We start from the raw sequence: 25072 nt of genomic DNA, 5'->3' as shown, positions 1-25072 counted from the left end.
CAATTGCTAGAGCCGTTTTGAACAATTTTATCAGGTCATGGTAGATTTCACTGGATGGCATGATTCCAGCAGTCGCGTTTCTCGTCCTAGCGGGAAATGATTTGGCGGGAATGCTGACAGGTCTTCGGTGTCGTCACTTACTGATTTCAAATGTCTTGCGTTGAGTGTTTGCTCTACAAGACACCTTGCGCAGCTGAATACCTAATCAGTGAGGCTTCGATTGTCCAAGATAGCAATCTTGACTTTCTTGCAACATTGAGCACTACCCGATTGCACCAAAGTGTAGAGCTCAAGGTGGATTGAATTTCTTCCAAACAATCTGTTTCTGAGCTAACTCACATTCAATCTTAGCTTTGTCCCACTCCGTTCCGTTCCGTTGTTGCCGAACATGGTGTTTGGGTAGCGACGTCTTGCAATAAATCTTCTCATTGCAGCTAGACAAGAATTGTTGTGCCATGATTGTGCCACTTTGATTTGTACTGCTCTGGTTGTTAGACAAGTGAAGTGACCGCACCATCTCTTCAAGGTACGTCGTAGTAAACTGTTTTCAGCGATGCGAAGTAATCAACTCTTGTATGCGTAAATGGGAAAACATGTTCATCAAGTCGTTCTCGGGGTAGATCTGCAATCGGTGTATGGATTGGGTTGGCGTTCCTGTGTCTGCGTTTGAAACATTTGGACTTGATTTTCATTAACGCATTTTTTTTCGATGATCCAGTACAGTTGTTGGAGCATGTTTCTTAAGTAATCTGTGACTTATTTTAAGTTGTCACGATGCGCTCTCTCCAACGAAAATTGTACGTCTGTATGTTTTGCTGTCAGTAGTATTGGATTTTTGCATTGTAATCAAGGTTCGAATGTTTCAGTCAATTTTTGCTCAAATTGTTCTATCATTGTCTATGAAGGGTGACAATTTGGCTATGATAAGAGTTTTTGAGATTTCTTTGCTGCTTGTTATCAAGTTCGAAACATTCGAAGCTTTGTTTTGAATAAACCGAAACAAAATTTGTTCTGCGAGGTGGGTCTCAGGCTGCTCTGAGAGGTTCCATCTGCTTCGTCTTGAACGTCATGCAGTAGGTATTAAAGATTGTAATTTCGTTGAAGCTACTCTGTTTTTAGTCGAATTTTTGCTCTAGTTCAGTTTCTGTGGCTAGAGTAGCTTGCTTAGCTTAAGCTTCGTTCACTTGGCACCACGGCTTTGTTCACTCTTCTTCATTTGTCTGGAGCTATGCCGGTCCGCTTAACTACTTGGAGAGATGTCTTCAGTGAACATCCTTTTTTGCCGATATCTGCAGGGTTTTCAATGCGTTTGAGATGTCTCCATTGATCCATGGAGGAGTTTTCCAGTATTTTTGCTGCCCTGTTGGCAACAAACACTTGTTGTTTTTTGTGGGCTGACTTTAACACGGTAAAAAAGTCTGTCCAAAGATAGATTTTGTCATTTTTCGCATCATGTTCTCCCAATATTTGAATTCTGAGACGAATTGTAGGTTGGGGCTTGAAACTCTTACTTCATAAACGTCCTGTGTCTGATAGGTGCTAGAAGGCAATTTCATACCACATAGATAAGTTTTAACGCGGCCTCATCTTGCAGATATGCCAAGATGCACATTGCTTCCTCTGATGCATCTGTGAAAACGTGGAGTCTCAAGTTTTTAAATCCGTTTTCCAAATAAAGTTGATTTATCGACATCGTCTTTTTTCTTCTCAACTCAGAGCACCAATCACTAAATACTTTTGAGTGTTCGACTAAAAAATCTTTGTCCCATGCTTGTCCCATTGCTGCTCAAATGCTTTTGAATAGTAAACGCATCCCTATATTGAAGGGTGAACTTATCCCAAATGGGACGAACACTGTTGAGACAAAAAAAGCACAATTCTCAGCAAGTTAAAGTTTTTTGCTGGAATATCCTGCGCAGTTCCACGACAGATTTTGGGATTGCCCGTATCTACCTTCCAGTTCAGTCCAAGTTTTGAGAATGATTGTGGCTTGACATGAAAACTTTTTATAACCTTCAATGATTTGTCTGCCGCTGGGATCTGTGACTAGGCTTCTTTGTCACTCGTTATCCATTTTGTCAAGTTGAATTGAAATTTGATGAAGAGTTATGGAAATCGTCCATGTAGAAGTTGAGCTGGACAGCTTTGACAAGGTTTTCATCGTCTTTCGCGCTTAAAGTTGGACAATTCGGCAACCTTTTTGCACCAAAAACGTGTCGTGTATACTCGCAGACTCCTATCTTCTAGTTTGGATGCTTTTGCCAGAAAAATTTTATTTATCCGCTGTCATTGTTTAGGATAGCAACTTGAAGAAACATTGCTTCTATGTCGGCTGAAAGTGCTATTCGTTGTTCTTGAAAGCGAAAAATAATACCGATTAGACTCTGAAACAGGTCTTGTCCAGATAGCAAATTTCCAGTCAGGGCCCTACCATGCTCTTCCATTGCATACTCCTCTGACCTTCTCGGGTTTATGAGATTTGATGACAGTATGATGAGGCAAATATCATTGAAACTGATCTCTGGTTTCGTTCAGATCTACGTATTTGATTTTGCGAACTGTACCACTTTTGACGTCAGTGTCAATAGCTTACTGCTAACGCTTTGTTAACGTAGCATTTTTCTGTAGGCGTCGTTCTAGGGATTTGAGCTGCCCCATAGCAGAGTAGAAGTTATTTGGTAACTTCACTTCATCTTCTCGCAGCAGAAGTACTATTTCGTATCTTTTACCGGTGAATCGAATTGTTTGCTCCAGTGTTTTTTGCTCTCTGATCGGTTTTTAATTGACCGGTTACATCACATTTTGAGGCTTAGGATTCGATGAACTATTACTTACACAACTGGTTGGCTAACTTGTCCTCTGATGATGAAGTTGCTATAGTAGCAAGAAGTGCTGCTTGCTTCGCAGGTAGGGGACCACTTATGGCTCATCTTATGTTCAATTTCACTGCCCACGTTGCATTTATATTGTCGGACTTCCTAAATTTTATTGGGTAACGGATGTCGTAGCAGTCGTGTCCAAGGATTACTTAAACTTCGTTTAGGTTGTAGCTCTGGTTTGGCAAATCCTTCAATTGTGAGTCGCGATCTTTCAACCCTTGCAGATCTACAAAATGATTACCCAAATACAGACTTTCAGGAACTTAAAACTGCAGTGTTGTCAATTGTCGAGACTTTTCGTGTGCTGAAACACTATTGGCATTATTTCTGTCTTAACATCTTGTGATCCGTGGATTCTTGCCTCTAACAAAGAAACAAAGACGCTTGCGTGTGCTGTGTAGATACAATAGACTTATCCAAGATCGAAGTTGATGATCTTGTACCACACATTGCCAGTACGCCCAGGCTGTGTTTTCCATTTTCCAGTTTAATTCGTACTACAGTGAGTTCACCATATGTAAATTTCTTCTTTGAGAAGTCACTATGCAGAAGATTTTTTGGGTCGTCTTCCAAAATTGGGCAGACTGCAGTTTCTACTTTTTCAATACTTCGCCCGATATCCAGGTCTCAGGCCATTGAAACACAGACTGAGCTTCTGCACATGTTCTTGATGTTTATTCAGCCTCATTGATTTGAATTTCTCGCATTTCCAGATGGCCTTCTCTTCATATTTGAGGGGACGTCCTCAAGTCTTTGCTTTGGTAGAATCATCAGCATTGGATACAAAAGTACTTGATTTTGATTTTCACAACTTTGAAGCTTTTCGCGGCTTTGAAACTTTTTGAAAGATTTTAAAGTCTTGTTGAATCGAAGCTGTTGATTCTAACAAGTTTCTGAAGACACTCAAGTTTGCTGCTATTAGTCCGTGATCTTGTCGGTGCCGTAGCAACTGCTGTTTAAGCTGAGGAGAAGTTTTTCGGTTGCTGAACTCAGAACTTCCAATTCCATATCATGCAAAAACCCAAGTCGATTCAAACCGTTAACTTTGTTTGTGACTAAATTTTCAAAACGAACAATGTCACTGGAGTAGTCGCGTCTAACTGGATGACGTGTGTATGTCTTCATGAGTTCAGATTCGACTACGGCTCTCGGTCTGCCGAACTTTTTGCATAAAATGTCTCAGGCTTGATAATGTGCCTGCGAGCTGAAACCTAATCCAGAAATTGCAGCTTTCGCCTGAGTAGTTAGGCTAATCTTCGAATATTGCATCTTCTCAGTATGGCTCAGCCAATTTTGATGCACAAAAACATCTAAGAGTTCTGCCCAATTGGGCCACTCCAAGTGGTCTCCGAAAAATTCCGTCAACTTGAGTTTGGATAAATCTCTTGGGTCACCTCTGGGTTGGTAAATTGTGGGGTAGTTCTGCTCAATGTTGACGAGTTTTGGCTCTCCAACGATCTGTTGCCAGGGTTGCGCTTGGAACAGTGGATTTTCTGCTTGTTTTGAAAAACTGACATTCCTTGCTGTTGGAACGTCGTTTTTGGCAAAAGCGTCTGTGGTTCTGTCAACCTAATAGATTTAGCGATTTCTGGTTTCTTGAGAATACTCGAATCTTGCAGGTGCATTGAGAAAAAACCTACGCCCGGTGTGAACATCGCGGTTATTTTAGAGTAGTCGCTGAAGTGTTTGTCAGCTCTGTCCTGTATGACATCTATTGGAGGGTCGATCTCAAGATTAGGAGATAGTGATCGACAAGGGCCAGACTGTTGGGCCGCTGAATTTGCCGCTTCTGCCGTTCCCTCTAGCCTGCGTTTTGATCCAACACTTCTTCAATGCGTATTTCAGCAAATCAGATGCCCATGAGTTTCCATTTGTCAGCACAAACACCAGCTGTCTTTGCTTTTCATCAGCCTCCGCTTTCTTCCTTTTGTTTTCGAGCTATCGTTCAAGCTGTCGCAAATGTAATTCGTGTTCTTGTTAGTGCCATTCTACTTTTGGTCGATAAAGCTATATTTCCCCGCGCACCTACTTTTACTCCAACTGCCGTTCTGTATTTGTTGCTCTGCTTTTTTAGCTATAATGTTTTGCGAGCTCCATTTCATCAATCTCTCACCTTCTCGATGAACGCAAATGAGCAATAATGGATTTTTTTCTGCTGCGATATGATGCCGAATGCTTGGAAAGGATTTCAAATTTTCCTTCTACGTTTGCTGCTGCTCCAATTCCTATATCAATTACAGTCTCCTTTGGGTCCATATCACAAGCCGATAGGGATTACACTATAGATGTTAGGTTTCACCAATCCTTGCCGTGTCCGTACTGCTTCATCAGGTCCTCATTGTAATTCTTACGAATACTGACCTACACAAACTCACGTGTGCAATACTCTTGCTTTATTGTTCGAATCAATTCTGCAGTTTCTACTTTTTCAATACTTCGACCGATATCCAGGTCTCAGGCCATTGAAACACAGACTGAGCTTCTGCACATGTTCTTGTTGCTCATTCAGCCTCATTGATTTCAATTTCTCGCAACTCCAAAAGGCGTGCTGTCCATGTTTGAGGGGGCGTTCTCAAGTCTTTGCCTTGGTAGAATCATCAGCATTGGATACAAAAGTACTTGATTTTGATTTTCACAACTTTGAAGCTTTTCGCGGCTTTGAAACTTTTTGAAAGTATTTAAAGTCGTGTTGAATCGAAGTTGTTGATCCTAACAAGTTTCTGAAGACAATAAAGTTTGCTGCTATTAGTCTGTGATCTTGTCGGTGCCATAGCAACTGCTGTTTAAGCTGAGGAGAAGTTTTTCGGTTGCTGAACTCAGAACTTCCAAATCCATGTCAAGCAAAAACCCAAGTCGATTCAAACCGTTAACTTTGTTTGTGACTAAATTTTCAAAACGAATAATGCCACTGGAGTAGTCGTGTCTCACTGGATGATGTGTGTATGTCTTCTTGAGTTCAGATTCAACTACGGCACTCGGTCTGCCGAACTTTTTGCATAAAATGTCCCAGGCTTGATAATGTGCCTGTGAGCTGAAACCTAATCCAGAAATTGCAGCTTTCGCCTGAGTAGTTCGGCTAATCTCCGAATATTGCATCTTCTCAGTAAGGCTCAGTTAATTTTGATGCACAACAACATCTAAGAGTTCTGCCCAATCGGGCCACGCCAAGTGGTCTCCGAAAAATTCCGTCAACTTGAGTTTGGATAAACCTCTTGGGTCACCTCTGGGTTGGTAAATTGTGGGGTAGTTCTGCTCATTGTTGACTAGTTTTGGCTCTCCAACGATCTGTTGCCAGGGTTGCGCTTGGGACAGTGGATTTTCTGCTTGTTTTGAAATGCTGACATTCCTTGCTGTTGGAACGTCGTTTTTGGCAAAAGCGTCTGTGGTTCTGTCAACCTAATTGATTTAGCGATTTCTGGTTTCTTGAGAATACTCGAACCTTGCAGGTGCATTGAGAAAAAGCCTACGCCCGGTGTGAACATCGCGGTAATTTTAGGGTAGTCGCTGAAGTGTTTGTCAGCTCTGTCCTGTATGACATTTATTGGAGGGTCGATCTCAAGATTAGGAGATAGTGATCGACAAGGGCCAGACTGTTGTGCCGCTGATTTTGCCGAGCCTGCCGTTCCCTCTAGCTTGCGTCTTGATCCAACACTTCTTCAATACGTATGTCAGCAAATCAGATGCCCATGAGTTTCCGTTTGTCAGCAAAAACACCAGCTGTCTTTGCTTTTCATCAGCCTCCGCTTTCTTCCTTTTGTTTTCGAGCTCTCGTTCATGCTGTCGCAAATGTAATTCGTCTTCTTGTTAATGCCATTCTACTTTTGGTCGACAAAGTTATATTTCCTCGCGCACCTACTTTTACTCCAACTGCCGTTCTTGTAGTTGTTGCTCTGCCTTTTTTTTAGCTATAATGATTTGCGAGCTCCATTTCATCAATCTCTCGCCTTCTCGATGATCGCGAATTTGCAATACTGGATTTTTGCTGCTGCGGTATGACGCGGAATGCTTGGAAAAGATCTCAAATTTCCCTTCGACGTTTGCTGTTGCTCCAATTCCTATATCAATTACAGTCTCCTTTGGGTCCTTATCACAAGCCGATAGGGATTACACTATAGATGTTAGGTTTCACCAATCCTTGCCGTGCCCGTACTGCTTCATCAGGTCCTCATTGTAATTCTTACGAATACTGACCTACACAAACTCACGTGTGCAATACTCGTGTTTTATTGTTCGAATCGATTCTGCGTAGAATTCATCAGATTTTCCCACTAACTCTTTCACCGTATTACACATTGTCTGCTTTTTGGAGTCGCTTAAGTTTTCTGTTTTCAACGTCTTCTCCAAATTTGATAGTTAATTCAAGTTTTGATAAGCAGTTTTCACTATATTGTATGCTCGAAACGTTTTTTTCCAACAAAAGCGAGTTATGTGCGGAAACTTTCATTGTTTCGGATGACCGGCACTTTGTCAACTACCCATCTCATAACGTTACTCTTTTCTTCTAACATACGCTTGATGTCATCATCAATAGCTTCGGAAAATATTGCTTTTAATAGTAACCTCTGCTGCTGTTTGTTGTCTTCAAAGTTGTCGTAGGTCTCGAAGAAGCATCGATAAGCACTCTCGGCTGTCATTGTTTTGTTTTAAGTCAGGTGGCATTCTTGGTGGGTGAGGTATCTGGAGAATAACTTGTGTAGGGCAATTTGCTCTCACTTTCTTCTTGAGTTGACCGCTTGACTTCAAATGAATTGTATATCACTGTCTACTGGGACTTTTTCCAGCCATCATGAGGATTTCGTAATGATCAACTAAATTGACTCCGAGATTCGTTTCTGCTCGGGTTGTTTTCCGTGTCCGCGGACCAAAAGCTGTGGCTGCTATAGAATCGCAGCGAAATCAAAATTTCACAGCCTGGTTCTTGAGTTCTACACCGGCCTGGTTTTTCACAGGGTTTGATTGACTATTTAATTTTTTCTTGATAGAAGTTAAGAAAATCCTTAGTGACAATCTATAATCAATCTCTTGCTGACTTTTTAAAGCTTCAGTCAGTGTTAGTAATGTTTGCTAACTCTTTGTCAAGAAAGCTCAACAAACTTAAAACTCATAAGAATTTAAAATCTAGCAAAATTTAGCAAAAAAAGACTAAAGTTGTTGAAGAATCAAATTTTAGTCCAATCTGAGAGCCACCTGCTCTTTATAACAGTTTCTATTGGTTCTAAATACAATTCGTTTCAACCATAAAAACAATGGGGTTAAATTGAATAACCAAACAAATATAGTTTATAACATCTTGTTACTTGCTTCTGATTGGTTAATTAAGTAAAATGATTTAGGTCATTATTTACATAGTAAATGTCAAATTACTTCAATATTTGCTTCTGTTGACATGAGCACGGATGTTCATTACCCAGCTCTGAAGTTCTCCAATGTAGGGTGTTGAACCTTCATTGAACATCTAAAGTATCATAGAAAAAACAATTGAAGTAGTTTAACAATATATAATAAAATATCGAAAAAGGCTAATTTTGCACCATATAAGTGCTAATAGCCACACTTGTGTGTCTGATGCCATAACGTTCATTGGGTCCATGAATAGATTACAGGTTACCCTGTTCGTGTGCTATGACTGTGAGTTGGTTTCTCAGGTTTTTTCCTTCCTAAAAGGGGGGTTGTACAAATCCTAAAAGGGGAGTTTCAATATTCATTTTTTTGCTGTCTGATGGCTTTTGTAGGTAATTTTGAAGTAGCGCCAATAAAATGAGAGGTCTCAATTGCTTTCTTTGGAGATATATATGGAGATATTATTGATTTTAAATAATACAAACATATATTAATCACTCTAAATTATTTGTTTTTGAAAAAAGAAACGTGTTTTTGATTTTTGCCTCCTTTTTGTTCTTTTTTGTGGACCTGTTGCTCTGTCGCATTGGGGACAGTTCCAATAGATTTTGTGACAATGTGTAGGTCAATTTGTTTTGTTTAGGTTTTATCTGAAGCAAGTTTGATTTCGTCAAGACTTTTTTTTAACGTAGACCTCGAGTCTTGGTCGTAATTAATGTTTGTTTTTTGATTTTTCCTTTTCTGGTAATCCTATTAACAATAAATTACATCGACCCCCTAGCGTGGCTTTATTGTTTTCCATTAGTGGTTTATCGACCAAGTAAAATTTTGAAAGTTTTCTATTTCTTCATCATTTGATAGCCAATTAAGGCATTTATGTTGATGAGCGGTGTCGCAACATTATGTGCGTACGCACATTACCTAGCATCCTTATTTCTCTAACATCTCGAAAAATGATTGAAACCTAATTAAAAAGACCTTTTTTTCAAAATTTGAAGAAAAGTAGTTATTTTTAAAATAAACTGTCATATATGTGGCAGCTCAAAGAAATTTCTACTATGATCACCGTTCAAAGATGAACTATCAACATTTCAAGGTAAAAAAAAGCAAAAAATGAAGTTATTGTATCAAAAAGACCTTTTTAAATGTAAACTGGCATTTTTTTTATTGAAATCAAAGAAATTTTTTTTGGTCACTGTCAAATTCGGGTTATCGCAGTTCCCGGATTGATAAAACTTTGAAATTGCATTTTTGTTTGTCTTTGTTGTTCAATGCAATAAACTAAGCCTCGGGTAAACCTTTCGAAAAACGGTTGTGGGTTCATCCAGATATGTTTTCATGGAAACCCAAAAACTTTGTTATTGTAAGCTATTAGGCGGGAAAAGGATTAAAATTGTTTTAGTTGGTGACCTTTAGTTCATTACCGTTTGACACAACCACAAAAGAGTTTGCTTCAACTGGCGTTGAAATTGAACAATTTAGAAAAAAGGTCTGATCTTTAAAAAGAAATTCCGTCATGGTGTCAATAAAGTTCTGCACCCTGTCCCAATTTTCGATTGTAAATTATTCTCCATGTTTGCGTGCAAACGTAGGAGATCTTTTCTTTCTCGCGTTTGTTTGTGGAAATCAAGTTAAAATTCACAAGTCCTGAAGCATATAGCCAGTTTCACATAAAACTTCTAAATAATGTATCACTTTCTTTCAAGCCAAGTGTTTGGTCCGAATCATTTTGGTGGGGGAGGAACAACATGCTCAACTGGGGTTTCTTTGTTCAGTCAATTTTGGCCGATCGATATATTTATCGTAGAGAGCTGTGATTGCTATCATTAGAAAAGCCGTCCAGCGTAGAAAAAAAAAGAATTAAAAAGATTTTCGTTTTTTTTCCACGGAGTTAACGAGGATTGTAGTTTTGAGATTATTTGACTGATTTCAGTTATTTTTGGTCACACTTTCCGTATTTCTACACAATGTCAATTTTGCTTTAAATTAAGCTAAACTGAATTTTTCCTGTTTTTGTTGAACTTATTGCTTAATCCCTTTTGTCTTAAACCTTAATGCCAATAGTCACAGATCTCGTCGCTTGATAAAATTGAATAACGGAAATTAGTTTGTAGCTGCATTTCATAGAAGTTGTTTTCATCCTCTAATTACAAAAAATCAAGATTTTTTTTAGTTCTGTACGTTTTGTTTCTTTTCCTTGCGGTCTTTTTGCTCTGTCTCTAGACAAAAAAAATCATATAGTACGGTGTGGTGTTTATGCTAAGAGTAAATTTTAAAAAAAATGAAAAATATTTATTTTAATTAATGAATGTAATATAATTGATAAAGTAATTATTTTTAGTAATTCTTAAAACACTAAATCATGGAAAAAAAATAATTTTTCTCATTGTTTACAGATTTTGTGTTATTTATTGTACATATACGTCTAAAGACTCTGTACAGTGTCTAATTTGATGTTGTTGTAATGTTATTAATTTGCAGGCTATCAGTCTATTCAGTTTTTGGAATGGTAATTCAGTTGATCTGTTTTTTTCTTTTATTCCGTCGTGCTCTTTTCCGTTGTACATTTTTTCACAGAGCAAAGCAGAAAAAGTCCTAATTTTGTTTGACTTGTTTATGTCGCTAGCAGCGCTTGTGAGCGTAATGTCATTTCTAGCTCTTTCCTTAGCTCATTTTTAGAGGTGATTTTCGTGATTATATTTTGATCATGCGTGACTAATTTCACTCAAAAAAATTAAATTGCATTTTATAAATTAAGTATAATTCAAATTTAATGACAAAACAATTACGTATAATATCAGAACCTTAAAAAACGTCATCAGAATAAATCTATTTTTAGTCATTTTGAGCTTTATGATTTCATCGTCGATTTTTTTATATAGCTTTTTGAATGGCTTGGATAATAACTTTAACTTATATCTGTTTCTCTTTCTCTCTTTTCTAGACGGAAACCAAATTTATGAGACAGTTATTCCAAACTTTTGCCGCCTCTGCTTTCTGTTTAAAGACAAAAAAGTGTTGATGAAATGTTTTGAGTAAATTTTGGCAAAAATTGGCTAACTTTTTACAATTAGCACCATTCGAATATGCCGTAAAAACAGAGCAGAGGAAACAACCAAAACAATTTTATCCAAAACTCTCTATACTGATTTATACTGCTATCACATCGTATGAAAGTGTTCTGGATTTAGAAATCTGCCTGCTTCAAATTATCTAACTCAAAATTATCCAAAGTTCATAATTTGTTTCTGATGTATCGATTTTTTTCAAATTATATTTTTTCAAAAGTCAATGGAGCAATTGCCATTTTCTTAAAACTGAGCAGCCTTATCAGGGCTAAATTAAGACAGTTTATGGGTTTTTACAAGAAATAATTCTCTGAGTTTCTTACTGCGATGTGATTAAAATTTATTTTGTCTTCATGTTTCTTCTGAGTGGAACTACAGAAACATTTTCAGAGCGGAGAGGATTTTTCAATTATCGATAGTTCCAATTTAGGGGCAATTCATGCCCAATAGACATATATTGTATACCCTGTTTAAAGCTCATGATTTTTATGGTTTTATCTTTGTTTATGTAAATTTGTTTTGAAAATCTGGTTATTTTAATTGTTCTTATTTCTTATTACTTATTCTCGCTGATGACAAATTTCAATCTAATCCATTGAAACTAAAAATAGTATTGTTTGTTGTTGAAAGATTATTGTTTTTGTCAACTTTTTTGTTCATATCTTAAGAAAATTTTTTGACTTTGATTTTTCATACAGTTTTTTCTGTTTTTCAAAATTTGTGCATTTTGAGGATCACTTTTTGTTTGTATCCGTTTGTGACAGGTCAAAATTAGAATAGAGGCCTTCAAAAAACGCACCAGTGAACCTATCTAAGTATCTCGATGATTAGATATTATTTTTAACGGCTTTAACACCGTTATCTAGAAAAGTTTGCTGGATTTTTTTTCACTATTGCATATGTTTGTCGTTTTCGGTAGTAGTATGATATCACTTGGATAAACACCATTCTCATTGGCTTCCTTTGCAGTTATAATTGAACTTATTTATTGTTTTCCCTGATAGCTAATGTTTTTCATGTTATTAAAATCTTTTTTCAAATTAAGTTTTATTTTAACTTTGCCCATTTTTGTCTTCATTTTTAACTTGCTACCTGTAGTAATAAAGAAAGATCCCATATCTGTTTCAGTGAAATACAAGTTTATTTGTTAATTTAAGGTTTTATCTGATGCTAGTCTGACATTGTTCAGTGTTTTTATTTTAAAAAATGGACAATTAGATTTGGTCCTAATTTTTGTTATTTGGTTTTCTTGTTTGCCTTGTCTCTTTTGTGGCATATGGAATTGGTATTTGAAACCAGATGTGTTCACTTCGCTTAATGGTTTGAGTTTAAAAAGTTTTTTTATTTGTACACCTCTTAACATCCAAAAACGTAAATTTTTTAAACTGCTCAGTCTCTTTCTCATTCGGAACACAGTTATGTCAAAAGTGTGGATAAGCGGGGTCCGAACGTTTTGTACAATCGCACATTATCAAGCCTCATTATTCATTTTCGAATTACGAATAGAAAATGAGTTGAAATATGTTTCTGATCAGTGTTCTAAATTGGTTCTACAGATGTTGAATCAATGATTAAACTATCACAATTTTTTATCGGAATCTCATTTTTTCACAACAGATTATTTCTCTAAAAAATGAAAAAATGAGATTTGCTTAAAAAGATTTGAGACAAGCCCATAGCAATTTTTATTCCAATCAACTCTTGAAGAAAATACATTTCTCAAAATTAATTTTTCCCCAAAAAAATTGAAAAAGTATTTTAAGGTATACAAAAACTTTCGCATTGTTTTCAGTCGGTGAAAACATTGCATTTGGTAAATTTTTTAAAAATTTTTTACTCACTTTCAATCCGTGGCGTTTGGTGCTCTTTCGCGCTACCTATTTGTAAAGTAGAACAAATTTTGAACATGTTATTCAAATTTTGTTCAATTTCTCTCATAGCCACCACGAAAGACGGATATAATTTTTGTCGAAGACACAGTCCCCTACGTCACCTCACGTGATGAAAATATGTCTTGAGCAAATCTGGTAAAGTTTGTGTAGGATTTTACCTTCTAAATTGTTTAAAAGAACTGAATGATATTGTCCTTTTTCCTTACAAGGTTTAAACGTTTAGTTGCAAAGTTTTATCTGTTTTAAAACTCCTTAATGTCTTCTGATTTTTAAAGATTTGAAAAAGTCGAAAGAAAAACGCAATTTTCTCGGAGAATGCTGAATCTCGTTTGCACTTTTCTTTGAATTAAGTGCTGAACCGATCCTAACTGTACCCGTACCTAACTCGAAAGCAAATTCAGTACTGAATCGGAATAAAATTCAGAAACGATCAGTTCTAATCAGACTGTGATTAAGGCTACCTTTCGCTCTGATTTCAAATGATTCAGAGCCTGATTCAGTCTCTGATTTTTTCTCATTGACAGACTGATTGATAAATATTCTAACGGTACTTTTTATAGCTTTGAATCACACGTTCAAATTAGGACCAAAATTGACATTTTGCTATATTCTCCCGTAATTATTGCAAACTATGAATCCACTCATCAATAAGCACGCCCCCTCCCCAATTTAATTGGACATTGGCTCTTCTTAAGTTCAAGATATGATCAAAAATGTGCATTTTGAAGACCGTAGACAGAAAGCTCCCAACTTTCCTAGGAAGTAGGCTGCTTTGTCACTTCGTGGAATAGCTAAGTGTCACTGCTCTACATAAATGCAGACGACTATGTTTTACTGTCTAACTGGAGTTTCAGCGTGAAAAGTGCCACTGGTACCAACTTCAGTTGCAAATTCATCAGCTTGCTGGTGTTTATCGCCACCCATCTGACTCAAAACCAGACGGCCATCTTCAACGTCGACCGAGTTCTGGCTGTATCTCGATTCCAGTGGTACACAGACAACATCATGCACAACACTGGCATGTGCGGAATTCTATTCCTGTTCAATGTTGTTCTATCAACACTTTTGAATATACCCTTTTTCTTTCTTCACAGCTACGATCAAAGTCTGGAAAGATGCCTAATTCAGGGCGCTACAACAGTGTCTCGCGTACTTTTGCCAGTTCTGGGCGTCTGGGCTGTCTTTTATGTTGCTGTGCCATTTCTCGTCATAATTCCTGCCAATATTTACGTCGCATACAAACTCAGGTAGGATCTCACACAATTTACTAAAAAGCGTGTCCAATAAAGTTGAAAACCAACTGAAATTAAAATTTTAATTTGATGAACTCAGAAAAAACATGCCTGGGAGACCCAGGATGAAGTCCTCGACCCAAATTATGCATTTATACTTTCAATTGTAAGAATGCATTGAAATAATCTATTAGAATTTCTGTTAATAGATCATTTTTAACAGCAGTAATAAAAGTTTTTATTACTGATATAATTTTTTTTTTTCAATATTTTTTCCCAATGTTAGGCCAACCCAATAGTAGTGTATAAAATTGTACAATAATTTCATTATTTTATCTCCCAACTTTTAGAGCATTGCCTCAATAAGCTATATTGTGTATGAGGCAGGCAGAGTCAATTAATTTACAGTTCTTAAATTTTTTAAAATTGTTTTCCTAAATCTCGAGCTCTATTATACAAACCATTTAATGCCAAGAGAAGCTGTACAAAAAATCTTAGATTTGCTTTACAAAAATTCAAGGAGCCTTATTTTGATTATATCGGACTGCCGTCTTTTCTGCAAATGCAACGGAATTTTGTTGTTGCTTTTTAACAAGTGCTTAACAAGTCTAGAATCACAGACAATTTTTCAATCGATGAGTGAAGCAATAATAAAACGTTTAACAGACAAGGAGGCTCGTTAATTTGTGTTTGAACATAATATCACAGCCCAGCTCAAACACTTTTCACAACTCGAAGAGGAGTATTGAGATTCTACAGTTGTGTTTACGACGCCAAGAGGAGTATTTAGAATCTACAGGTTATTAATTAGCAGAGATTGTAATCTATAGTAATTAAGAGCTGTTGGTATTACAAAAGGTTCAAAAGTGATTTCGAGAAATTTTGATCTCTCCCCCAAATAGTCTCTCACAGTTGACCACACCCCCCCCCCCCCCCCCCCCCCCCCCCCCCTACACACACACACGCTCAAACGTACCCCCCCCCCCCCCCCACACACACACCACACACACCTACCCTACACCCCAACTATTCACCTACCCCGACATACCCTTATTTTTCGCTGAACCTGACTTCAAACATTGACTTCTATTTTCACACATTGGACGTCGGTGGTCACTTACTTTGTAATGTATAAAAAATAGAATTAGTAATTGTAATATTCAAGGTTAAAAGTTCACTTTGAGAATATTTAATCCCAGACATGTCCCTCAACCAATCTAACCTACCCGCACCTCCCGAACCAGCCTCCAGCACCATTGTTAATCCCAAAACTTAGCCCAACTCTCCCACACCTAACCTCACTCTCACGTACCGCCCCTCCTCCCCCCCCCCCCCCCCCCCCAACCTACCCACATTTCTCAATGAAAGTTGATTTTTTTCTCACTATATATCGGTTTGTTTTTCTTTTATTAACATAGGTAGGGTTAGATAAGTTGTTATTGCAAGAATCTTTTAGTCCTTTACGGTATTCTGGCTACAGTAAGAATTAATTGTCCACCAAAAGAAGAAGAGATAGAAAAGTTACGAAAAATCACTTACTGTTCTAAACTAATTGATTTATCCATTCAAACAATGACTTCTGCTCTAACCACTAGGCAAATGAAAAAATAACTCATTACGGATCCGTTGATAATTTTCATCAGGAAGCTTAAGATAAAAAAAGAAATTCAAAATCAATAAAAACAACAAGATATTTTGCAGTCAAACCTCAAAATCTCTCCTTTTTTGAAAAAGAAATCACAGAAAATGGAAAGTCATAATGGCGTCATATAAAAAGTTGTCTCAAACAAACGACAAACATTTTGCCAAAAGACATTTAGTATCTTCTTCTGTTGAGAATAATTAACAAGTAGACGGAAAACAAAAGAGCAAAAAAAGAAAATACCTCTACAGTTTTCGAAAATGAATATTATCAAAGGCAAGAAAGCAATTAGCTATCAAGTGAAATCATTCAATGGTTTCTTTTATACCTTCATGCAAAACATAAGAAATAAAAATCTTATTCAGTTTCTCACACAACAAAAGAATTAATTCAAAAAACGAATTTAATTTCGCGAGGAAACAATGAGTGTCCATGCGTATAAGATCAAAATCTGGCCTCCAAAAACTAAGAATATGATCAGTTAAGGCTTGTTTAATGCCATTAAAGTAATACGGGACTTGCTCTTCAAGTGCCATTAGTGTGATGATTTGTGAAGACCACAAAATGGACCTCAAAAACTGAAAAATTTCAAATAATAAAAACAGGAATTTATGAATACACTTAGCCGAGCCAAAAAAAAATCATTTGAATAACAAAAGAGCAAGTAAGACTGCATAACAATTTAATATAACACAGACAGAGTGAAATCACTTTCATTAAGGCGACTACGCTAAAAATTTTTTTAGAAATGTGGCTGAAACTGGCAAATCTCAAAAAATAGTTTATGGAAACAAATTATTTAAAACCGTTATTAATTAGTTTTTGGAAACAAATTATTTAAAACCGTACTACATTACATCCCTCGTCTCTTTACTAAAAGATGGCAAATAATTTAAATGGTGACTGCTTAGGAAGCCAATCGTACATTTCATGAGCCGATTAAGGTTCTTGGACAACATATTACGCTGAATACAGACAGAATTTAAAATTTCACGAACAATTTTATGCAAACGGTGTTGAAGCCAAAAAAACACTTACTTTTCGTAGAAATTGTCCTATATGTTCATCGGCCTCCAATTGCACGTAAAATAGATAAATTGACCAAATTGTTGTTATTACGAAAATAAATGAAAAGTTGGATTCTTATCGATTTGTATTTGGAAAAACGCAATATGTATCAACCCAAAGCATTAGATAAGTTCTTTTATTGCTCACTAGATATCAAGCTAGACAGTTGAATAATAAAGTTGGACCTTAAGACTACAAAAGAACATCAAATGCTGGAAAAATTCAAGAAATCATTAATAATTGCGAAAACAATTTGTCTGAGCAATAAAAACAACGAGCTTTACTCATATAATACAAAATTGGTTCTTTGGACCTCAATGGAACATAAAAAGACCTATTGTTAATTTAACCATTAAATAAAAAAAAGTTCTGTGATTGGGATCAAGAAAATGCAAATTGTTTTTAAAAAGACAGACCCAAAAATTAACCGGAATCGTCTTTCATCGGAAAAATTAAAAATGGCACCAAAACTGTCTGTGTTATCGCACAGCAGTTTTTTGTTTGCACCACTCACTGGTCAAAGGGGACAGAGTTTGCCGGATAGGTATATTTGATGACATTTTTTATTTTAAAAAGGAAAAATTGACGAATTTTCAAAAATTTAGCTAACAGTTTTGCCGAAACAGTTGGAAACTGAAGCTCATATGTTTATAGCTGAAACCATTTAGACTATCTTTAACATTTTTTATCATATTTTAGAAAAAAATTGACCAGAATGTAAGCAAAAATTAAGAAAAATGTTTACAAAACAATGAAGTTAAGGCTCACGTAAAAGTTTTTATAAACTTACGTAACTCTCCTGAAAAATAAAAAAAAAGTTAATTTGGATTTCTACGCTCGACAAGCTTTCTAATGATACCATTCATAATCCTGTACGAGGATTATATCGATCGGCAAAAATTGGCTGAACAAAAAAACTAGTTCAGTGTATAGTTTCTCTACCACCAAAGTGGGTCGGAACAAAAAGTCAGTCAACCTTTCAAAAGTTTTTTTGGCCTCAGGGTGAATTATGCTCTCTGAAAGCATAACTGCCTAATAAAAAAGGAATAATAATTATTAAAGATAGATCTACAAATTGAACAAAAATTCTTCTAAGAAACTGTTTTGAGCTCATAATTGGCTTACTTTTATCTCAGAATATACTTAATCGCTCCAGAATTTTGCTAATTGGAATCTTATGCAATTAATTGGATTCGTCCAAGCGGTCTATCTCGGAATGTAATGACTCTAGGTTATTGCTTTTTTTTCGGAATTCGGAGTACACTTGCTTTAAATGCGGTTCAAAAGAGGAGACCGCTTATTAAATCTCATTCAAACTACTTACCATAGTTCTGGGAATTAATTACTACCTTTTCTAAGCAGATTCTCCTTTTGAAATTTTGATTTTAATTTCAACGAACTGCCGTAGAGGAGAGGAAATCACCCCCAAAATTCACATTAGTGAAATGTGTTTGAAACACTCTTACCCATGAATTCACTTACAAAATCGATCAATTGTACTCAGTTTTTATTTGCACCAATAACTACAATATAACGGATTGTAATGGTTCACCTGACCGTTTTTATTTTATGTATTAATTTCTTTCAGCAAGTTTCTGTTTCCAGTCAACTCTTTGTTACATGATATAATATTGTTAATAAAACAACACAGTGAAAACAAGTTTATTTTGTTTTATTTGGTATTAGTTCTGCTGCTGAAGTTGTAGAGCTTTAAGATCAAATTTGGTTTTAGTGTTCTTCAACTCTGTTGTTGATATTCAATAGGTCCTACAATTGTGAGATCAAATTTTTCACAGTCTTTCATTAATCCAATTTTCCATATGACTTAAGCATATAGGTTCTTTCAGGAATGGGCAACAAGTTAGAGATGGCGTGACAAACTTCCAGAACCAGGAAGATGAAGTGATGTTCACAAAGGGAGCTGTATCCTGTGGAATCTCATTCACATTCTTTTCCCTCCTCTCAGCTATGTGCGTGTCTACTATCGCATTTATCTACAGTGGTGTTCTTCTGAATGACGTCAGCGACTACGTCAAATATCTCTACGTGGATCTCATAAGTGAGGTTACACGTATAAGCATCAGTTTGAACATGTGCGTCGCTTTCGCCACTTTTACGATGCAGAGTCGAACTTTCCGAAGAGCCCTGATTGCTGATGAATACCAGTCGTACTTTTTCCCTCACGATCTGTAGTGAATCATTATTCAATAAAAGACATTCGGTAAAAAAAATGTAATAAATTTCAATGAAAATTGTGCAACGATTATGAGTAAATTTTAGAACTTTTCAACTACAATTAGTGATATAAATTGTGTCAATAGAAATTGATTGTTTATATTGCGGATATAAATCTAAAATTTAATTTCGGGACAATCTTTTTTGATAGAAGGAGTTGAGAGCTGAAAAACGCACAAGGCTTAATTTACGTATAGTGTTATACGTAAGAGTAACTATGCGCATGAAATAGCTGAAAAACGCCATCACAGTAATTCATGTCGAGCAAATGGTTTTTATGGGTCCTAGGAAAATTGTTCTAAACACACATATGATCAGACGTTCTTCTGGTATTCATCGGCTGGAGGTTTTTCTGGTGTTTAAAAGATGCCAGCAGACTATCCAAGCAAAATGATCTGCTAGAAAAATCTGAAACAGAAAAACTGAAAATCTTTGCGCTACGATTTTTATAAATTTCTCTGCCACTCTTTTCTGGAAAATATTGCCGCATGAAAATGGTCGCAAGAAGCGAAACCGCCGTCGGTATCAGAGTACTCTTTTACGCCCCTCGATTCCGACACTGTCGATATATGAAGAGAAAAGCGTAGCGGTAAAAATAAATGAGTCAGCTACAATTGACTTGAATTGATGTAGGATATTTATTTCCCACAATTTGTGTTTTTTTTTTCAGTGCGCTGGCAGCCGTACCTTCCTGTACAGAGCGTATGTATATACTATATTGTCTAATAATAACAATCGTTGCTGATACTTTTAAACATGTTTACAGGTTGTCCGCCAGATTGTGAGAGAATTTAATCAAATCTTAATAACGTTGAAAAATCGCAAGAATTTTTATGCGAAAAACTTAATGCTCATTCTCAAAAGACCAATTTTGTACACTTCACTTTGATTCTTTAGCGGATATAAATTAAAATCATTACATCAAACGACAATGCGTTGAGCAACTATCATAACTAAACTCTTTTTGGGTGCTTTCCCTGACAATAAGTTCCGTTTCAAAAAAAAAACTGATCATTTTTTTTTACAAAACGGCAACCAGCAATCAAACAAGTTGGAATTTGAGAAATGTGTTCCCAAACATGACCAGATTTCTTTTGACAAAGTCCTTGGTTCCAAGCAATACTTTTAAAACCATTTTTTACTTTCCAATAGCTGCAATAGTGAATTGACCATTAAGTTAGTCAAATGGGCGATCTGGACAAGTCTGTATCTCAAGAAAATGCAGTTCACAACTATAGAAAAAATAAACAAAATACCTAATGAGACAAATAATTAGATATCGCAAATGGGATGTTTCTAAAGATTTATGAATTTCGATGAAAAACTCACAGCCAGTTTCAATTTGCAAATTTTCTCAAAAAATTTAACTCCAGAGGGGACAAGTTCATATTCTCTTACCGCGCAATAACTCAGTTCTCAAGAAGTTTTTAAGATAGAAACGTTGCATTTGTATTTATAAGTAAGATAAACTTCTTGACATCAATAAGTTAGCTCCAAAAAGCAAAAAAGCTGTAGTTGTTCGATTAAAAATAAATTTAAACTTCAAGGGTTCAAGTAAGATTTTTCATCCTAAACATGAAATTAAATGTGTTTTAATTACTAGATATGTTTAAGTATTTTAGTGAATAAAATTTTGAATCACCCACGCTGTTCGTCAATCAGTTTCACTGTAAAATATTTAGACGATTGAGTTTTTTTCTTTCTCTCTCCCTCTAAAGAACCGAGAGTTCAAATAACCTAAGGATGGAATCCAGGACCAGGAATTACAATATTGGATTTGGGTGGTAATTGTGTCCAGACCTACATAACACACAATTAAAGAATGGTGCAGGAAACAGTAAAATGAGCCTTTTATGTATTCATCTGTGAAATTTAGATTGTGGTAGAACAACAAAACCTAAAACACTTTTTTGAAGCACTCAAAAACAATTTGAACGAGGTCAGCATGATTCCCACCGTTTTTGTACCTTCTCATAAGTGTCTCTTTGAAACTTTGGTCAATGCTAAAGGAAGAAATACCACCAGATTTGAACTATAGATTGAAATCTCAGGTCGAGGTCGGTCAGTTGCACCAAACGCTTTGATGAGGTGGTGGAGCAAATATGTTTATTAATACAGGCACTATTTCTCAATATGTGAACAGTGTTGTTTCTTATAAAATAAATCTGGAAATTTTGAATTGACTATGCTAAACCATAGTAATTTGATCAAAAACGCACACCTCAATCCGGACTAGGTTTTTTGACGTATGAAATTATCGAGCTAAATTTTGATAGCTTTAGAAAACAATCGATATAAGTATGAAGAGAGAGCCGTTTTTTTCTGCAATTTTTATAGTAAACAAAATTTTAATTAAAACTATAAAATCCAGTATATTTAGCTATCACTTTCGGAGAACTGAACCTTTAAGGTTTGTCACATTGAATGAAAAGAGTGCTGTAGCAGTTCATTCTGACAATTGATTCAAAAACCATTTGTTGCAATTTGAGATTTTGCAACAAAAAACGGTTATACCAACTTCGATAGAGGATATTTTTGAGTTAAACAGTTTTATAAAAAAACTATGTAAAATGAATTCGAAAAACAAAAAGCCATAACTTAATGATCGAAACTTTTCTTTTTTCTTTTAATTCCAACATTTTTTAACCGTCCAAAACTTTCTTTGCTAACTTTTTGGGCTCAGTTTGAGTCAGCTTGGAAAGTGTCAAAAATCGATAGAGATATATACAGCTCCTTTTTTATCTGGCTGCAGTGAGACATACGGTTTAAAAAACAAGTAAAAGGATGCCGTACTGAAAAGTACGTATTAAGCATTAGTTTTTTGTAACTTTTTCTCATATTCTTTGAATATGAAAAAAACAAGAGTAACCGAGTTGCCTTGACTTTGAGTTGAACAAAAAGATAGGAATCAAACTGATTAATAAACTGTTTTAAGATAGCTGTTCTGTAGAAGTGAGAAAAAACAACATAATCGAGCTAAAATTGATCTGAAATGATGTAGGATTTTTTTCCCACAATTTGAGTATTTTTTTCACTGCGCTGGCGGCCCAATCGTGGTGTAAAGAGCGTATCTATATCTTATACATTTGTTTAAATTTTGCCTAAAATAATAACCCTTGCTGGCACTTTTACACTTGTTGACAGGTTTTCCGGCAGATTTTGAGAGAATTTAATCAAATCTTAAAACGTCGATAAAAATTTTTATGCCGAAAATTTAATGCTCATTTTCAAACAAACCAATTTTGTACTCTTCGCTTTGATTCTTCAACAGAAACGTATTAAAATCATTATATCAAACGTCTTGATCAATTCTCATACACTAAGATCTTGTTGAGTGTTTTCCGTGACAACAAGTTCAGCTCAAAAAAAATAGGAATCAATCAATTTTTTTCTTCAAAAAACGGCAATAATTTTTCAAACAAATTGGAATTCAAGAAATGTGTTCTCCAAAACTGGACCAGATTTTTTTTAGTAAAACACTTGGTTCCAAGCAAAAATAATTACCATTTTTTTAATTTCCAATATTTGCAATAGTGAATTGATCATTAAATTCGCGAAAAAATCAAATGGGCGATCTAGAAAAGTCTGTATCTCAAAAAAATTGCCCAGTAAATAACTATAGAAAAAAAAAACAAAAAACCTATCGCGGGACAAACAATTAGTTATCGCTCTATAAGATGTTTCTCAAGATTTACGAATTTAGATGAGAAGCTCTCAACCAATTTCCGTTTTCAAATTTTCTCAAAAACTACAATTTCACAGGGCATGAGTTCATATTCTCTTGCCACGGAATAACTCAGTTCTAACAAAATTTTTAGGTTAGAAACGGCGCATTTGTTTTTATAACTAAGATAAATTTTTTGACATCAATAAACTAGCTAGAGAACGCAAAAAAGCTCCAGTCGTTCAATTAAAAAATTACTCATAAATTTCAACGGCTCTATTAAGATTTTTTTAAAAAAATCCTAAGCATGAAAATAATTGTGTTGTAATTACTAGTTATGTGTAAGAATTATAGTAGAAAATTTTGAATCCCGCACATTGTTCGTCTAGATCAGTTTGACGGTAAAATATTTGGACAAATGAGTGTTTTTTTCTCTCTATATAGAATTCAAATTATCTAATGGTGGATTCCAGGACCCGGAATTAAAATTTTGATTGGGTTGTAAAATGTGTTCAGTCCTATATAACATATCTTTTATACATTCAGCGATAAAACTTAGAAAAACAATAACTTTAACACATTTTTGATGCGTTCAATTACACTTTGAATGAGCTCAGCATGATGCCCATCTTTTTTTCTACCACGCCATAAGTGTCTTTATGAACCTGTGGTCAATACTAAAGGAAGAAATACACCACTTGGATCGAGTTCTGGATTGAGTTCGCAGGTCGGGGTCAGACAGTTGTGAAAAGCGCATTGATGAGGGGTGGTGCCAAAACGTTTATTAATACGAGCACAGTTTCTCAAGATGTGAACAGTATTATTTCTTGTAAAAAAAACCTGAAATTTTGAATTGACTATGCTAAACCTTGCAAAGTTTTTTTGTTATCTCCACGTTTGAACCTAATCGCTGTTCATATGACAGTAATTGAACATACTAATACGAAGAGGGTCAAATGTCAGATTTTTTTACTTGCCAATATTGTCTGGATGGATCTGATCACTAACGCTCACCTCAATCTGGCCTAGGCTACTTTACGTATGAAATCGTCATCGTGCTAAATTTTGATAGCAATTGAATACAATCACTTTAAGTACGAAAAAAGAGCCGTTTATTTTCTGCAATTGTTATTCTAAACAGATTTAAAAACAATACTTTAAAATAAGTTTTATTTATATATGGCTTTCGGACAATTGAGCAATTGAATCGTGTCACATTCAATGAATAGAGTTCTGTATAAGTCCATTCTGACAATTGATTCAAAAACCATCTGTTGCACTTTCGACATTTTGCAATAAAAAGCGGCTATTCAAAATTTTATACAGGACATTTTCGTGTATAAATAAACAGATGTAGAAACAATATTCAATTTGAATTCGTAAAACAAAATGCCATTAAGTAATGATCGAAACTGTTTCTTTTTTTCTTTTAAGCCTGACATATTTAAACTGTCCAAAATTTGTTTGCAAACTATTTGCTTTCAGTTTAGCATCTCAAAGGAGTCAGCTTGAAAAGTGACCAGAAATGATTGAAAAAATTTACAGATCCCTTTTTCATTTGGCTGTAGTGACATACATTTCAAATAACAGGTAAACTCTACCGTAATAGTACATATTGAGCATTAAACTATTTTTTTTACTTTTTTCATTTTCGTGAAATAAGAGCAAAAAATGAGAGTGGCCGAGTTGCCTTGAGTTTGAGGTGAACGATAATGTAGGAATCAACCTGAATCATTTTTAAACTGTTTTGAATAAACACTTCTCCAAAAATGAGAAAAAAACAGCAGAGCTGAGCTAAAATTTAGTTGAATTTATGTAGGATTTCAGAATATGTTTATTTCTCATAATTTGTGTATTGTTTTCAGAGTACTGGCGGCCGAACCCTCGTGTACAGAGCGTATGTAGATATTATACGTACATTTAATTATTGCCTGATAATAACAGACCTTGCTGACGATTTTGAACTTGTTTACAGGTTGTCCGGCAGACTTTGAGAGAGTTCCAGGTAAGGTGGATGCCCATACTAATTGATGAAACTTCTCATCTTTCTAT

General features: G+C 35.5%; 2 protein-coding genes across 2 annotated transcripts in view; both read left to right on the top strand.

Annotated features, from left to right (window-relative positions):
- LOC142335430 (uncharacterized) overlaps window positions 1–19483 on the top strand; it is a 59787-nt gene extending 40304 nt beyond the window's left edge. The window contains exons 3-4 of the mRNA XM_075383911.1: window positions 14034–14426; window positions 18969–19483. Of these exons, the coding sequence (XP_075240026.1) occupies window positions 14034–14426; window positions 18969–19314 (739 nt within the window). The 3' untranslated portion in view covers window positions 19315–19483. The remainder of the gene's footprint in view (window positions 1–14033; window positions 14427–18968) is intronic.
- A 4985-nt stretch (window positions 19484–24468) lies between these two features.
- Window positions 24469–25072, top strand: part of LOC142335429 (uncharacterized) — a 52089-nt gene continuing 51485 nt past the window's right edge. The window contains exons 1-3 of the mRNA XM_075383910.1: window positions 24469–24610; window positions 24886–24917; window positions 24996–25025. Coding sequence (XP_075240025.1) covers window positions 24546–24610; window positions 24886–24917; window positions 24996–25025 — 127 coding nt within the window. The 5' untranslated portion in view covers window positions 24469–24545. The remainder of the gene's footprint in view (window positions 24611–24885; window positions 24918–24995; window positions 25026–25072) is intronic.

The sequence above is a fragment of the Convolutriloba macropyga genome, chromosome 2, assembly GCF_964194025.1.
Source record: "Convolutriloba macropyga chromosome 2, txConMacr16.3, whole genome shotgun sequence".
Taxonomy (NCBI): domain Eukaryota; kingdom Metazoa; phylum Xenacoelomorpha; order Acoela; family Convolutidae; genus Convolutriloba; species Convolutriloba macropyga.
This window is presented reverse-complemented; position numbering and strand designations above follow the sequence as displayed.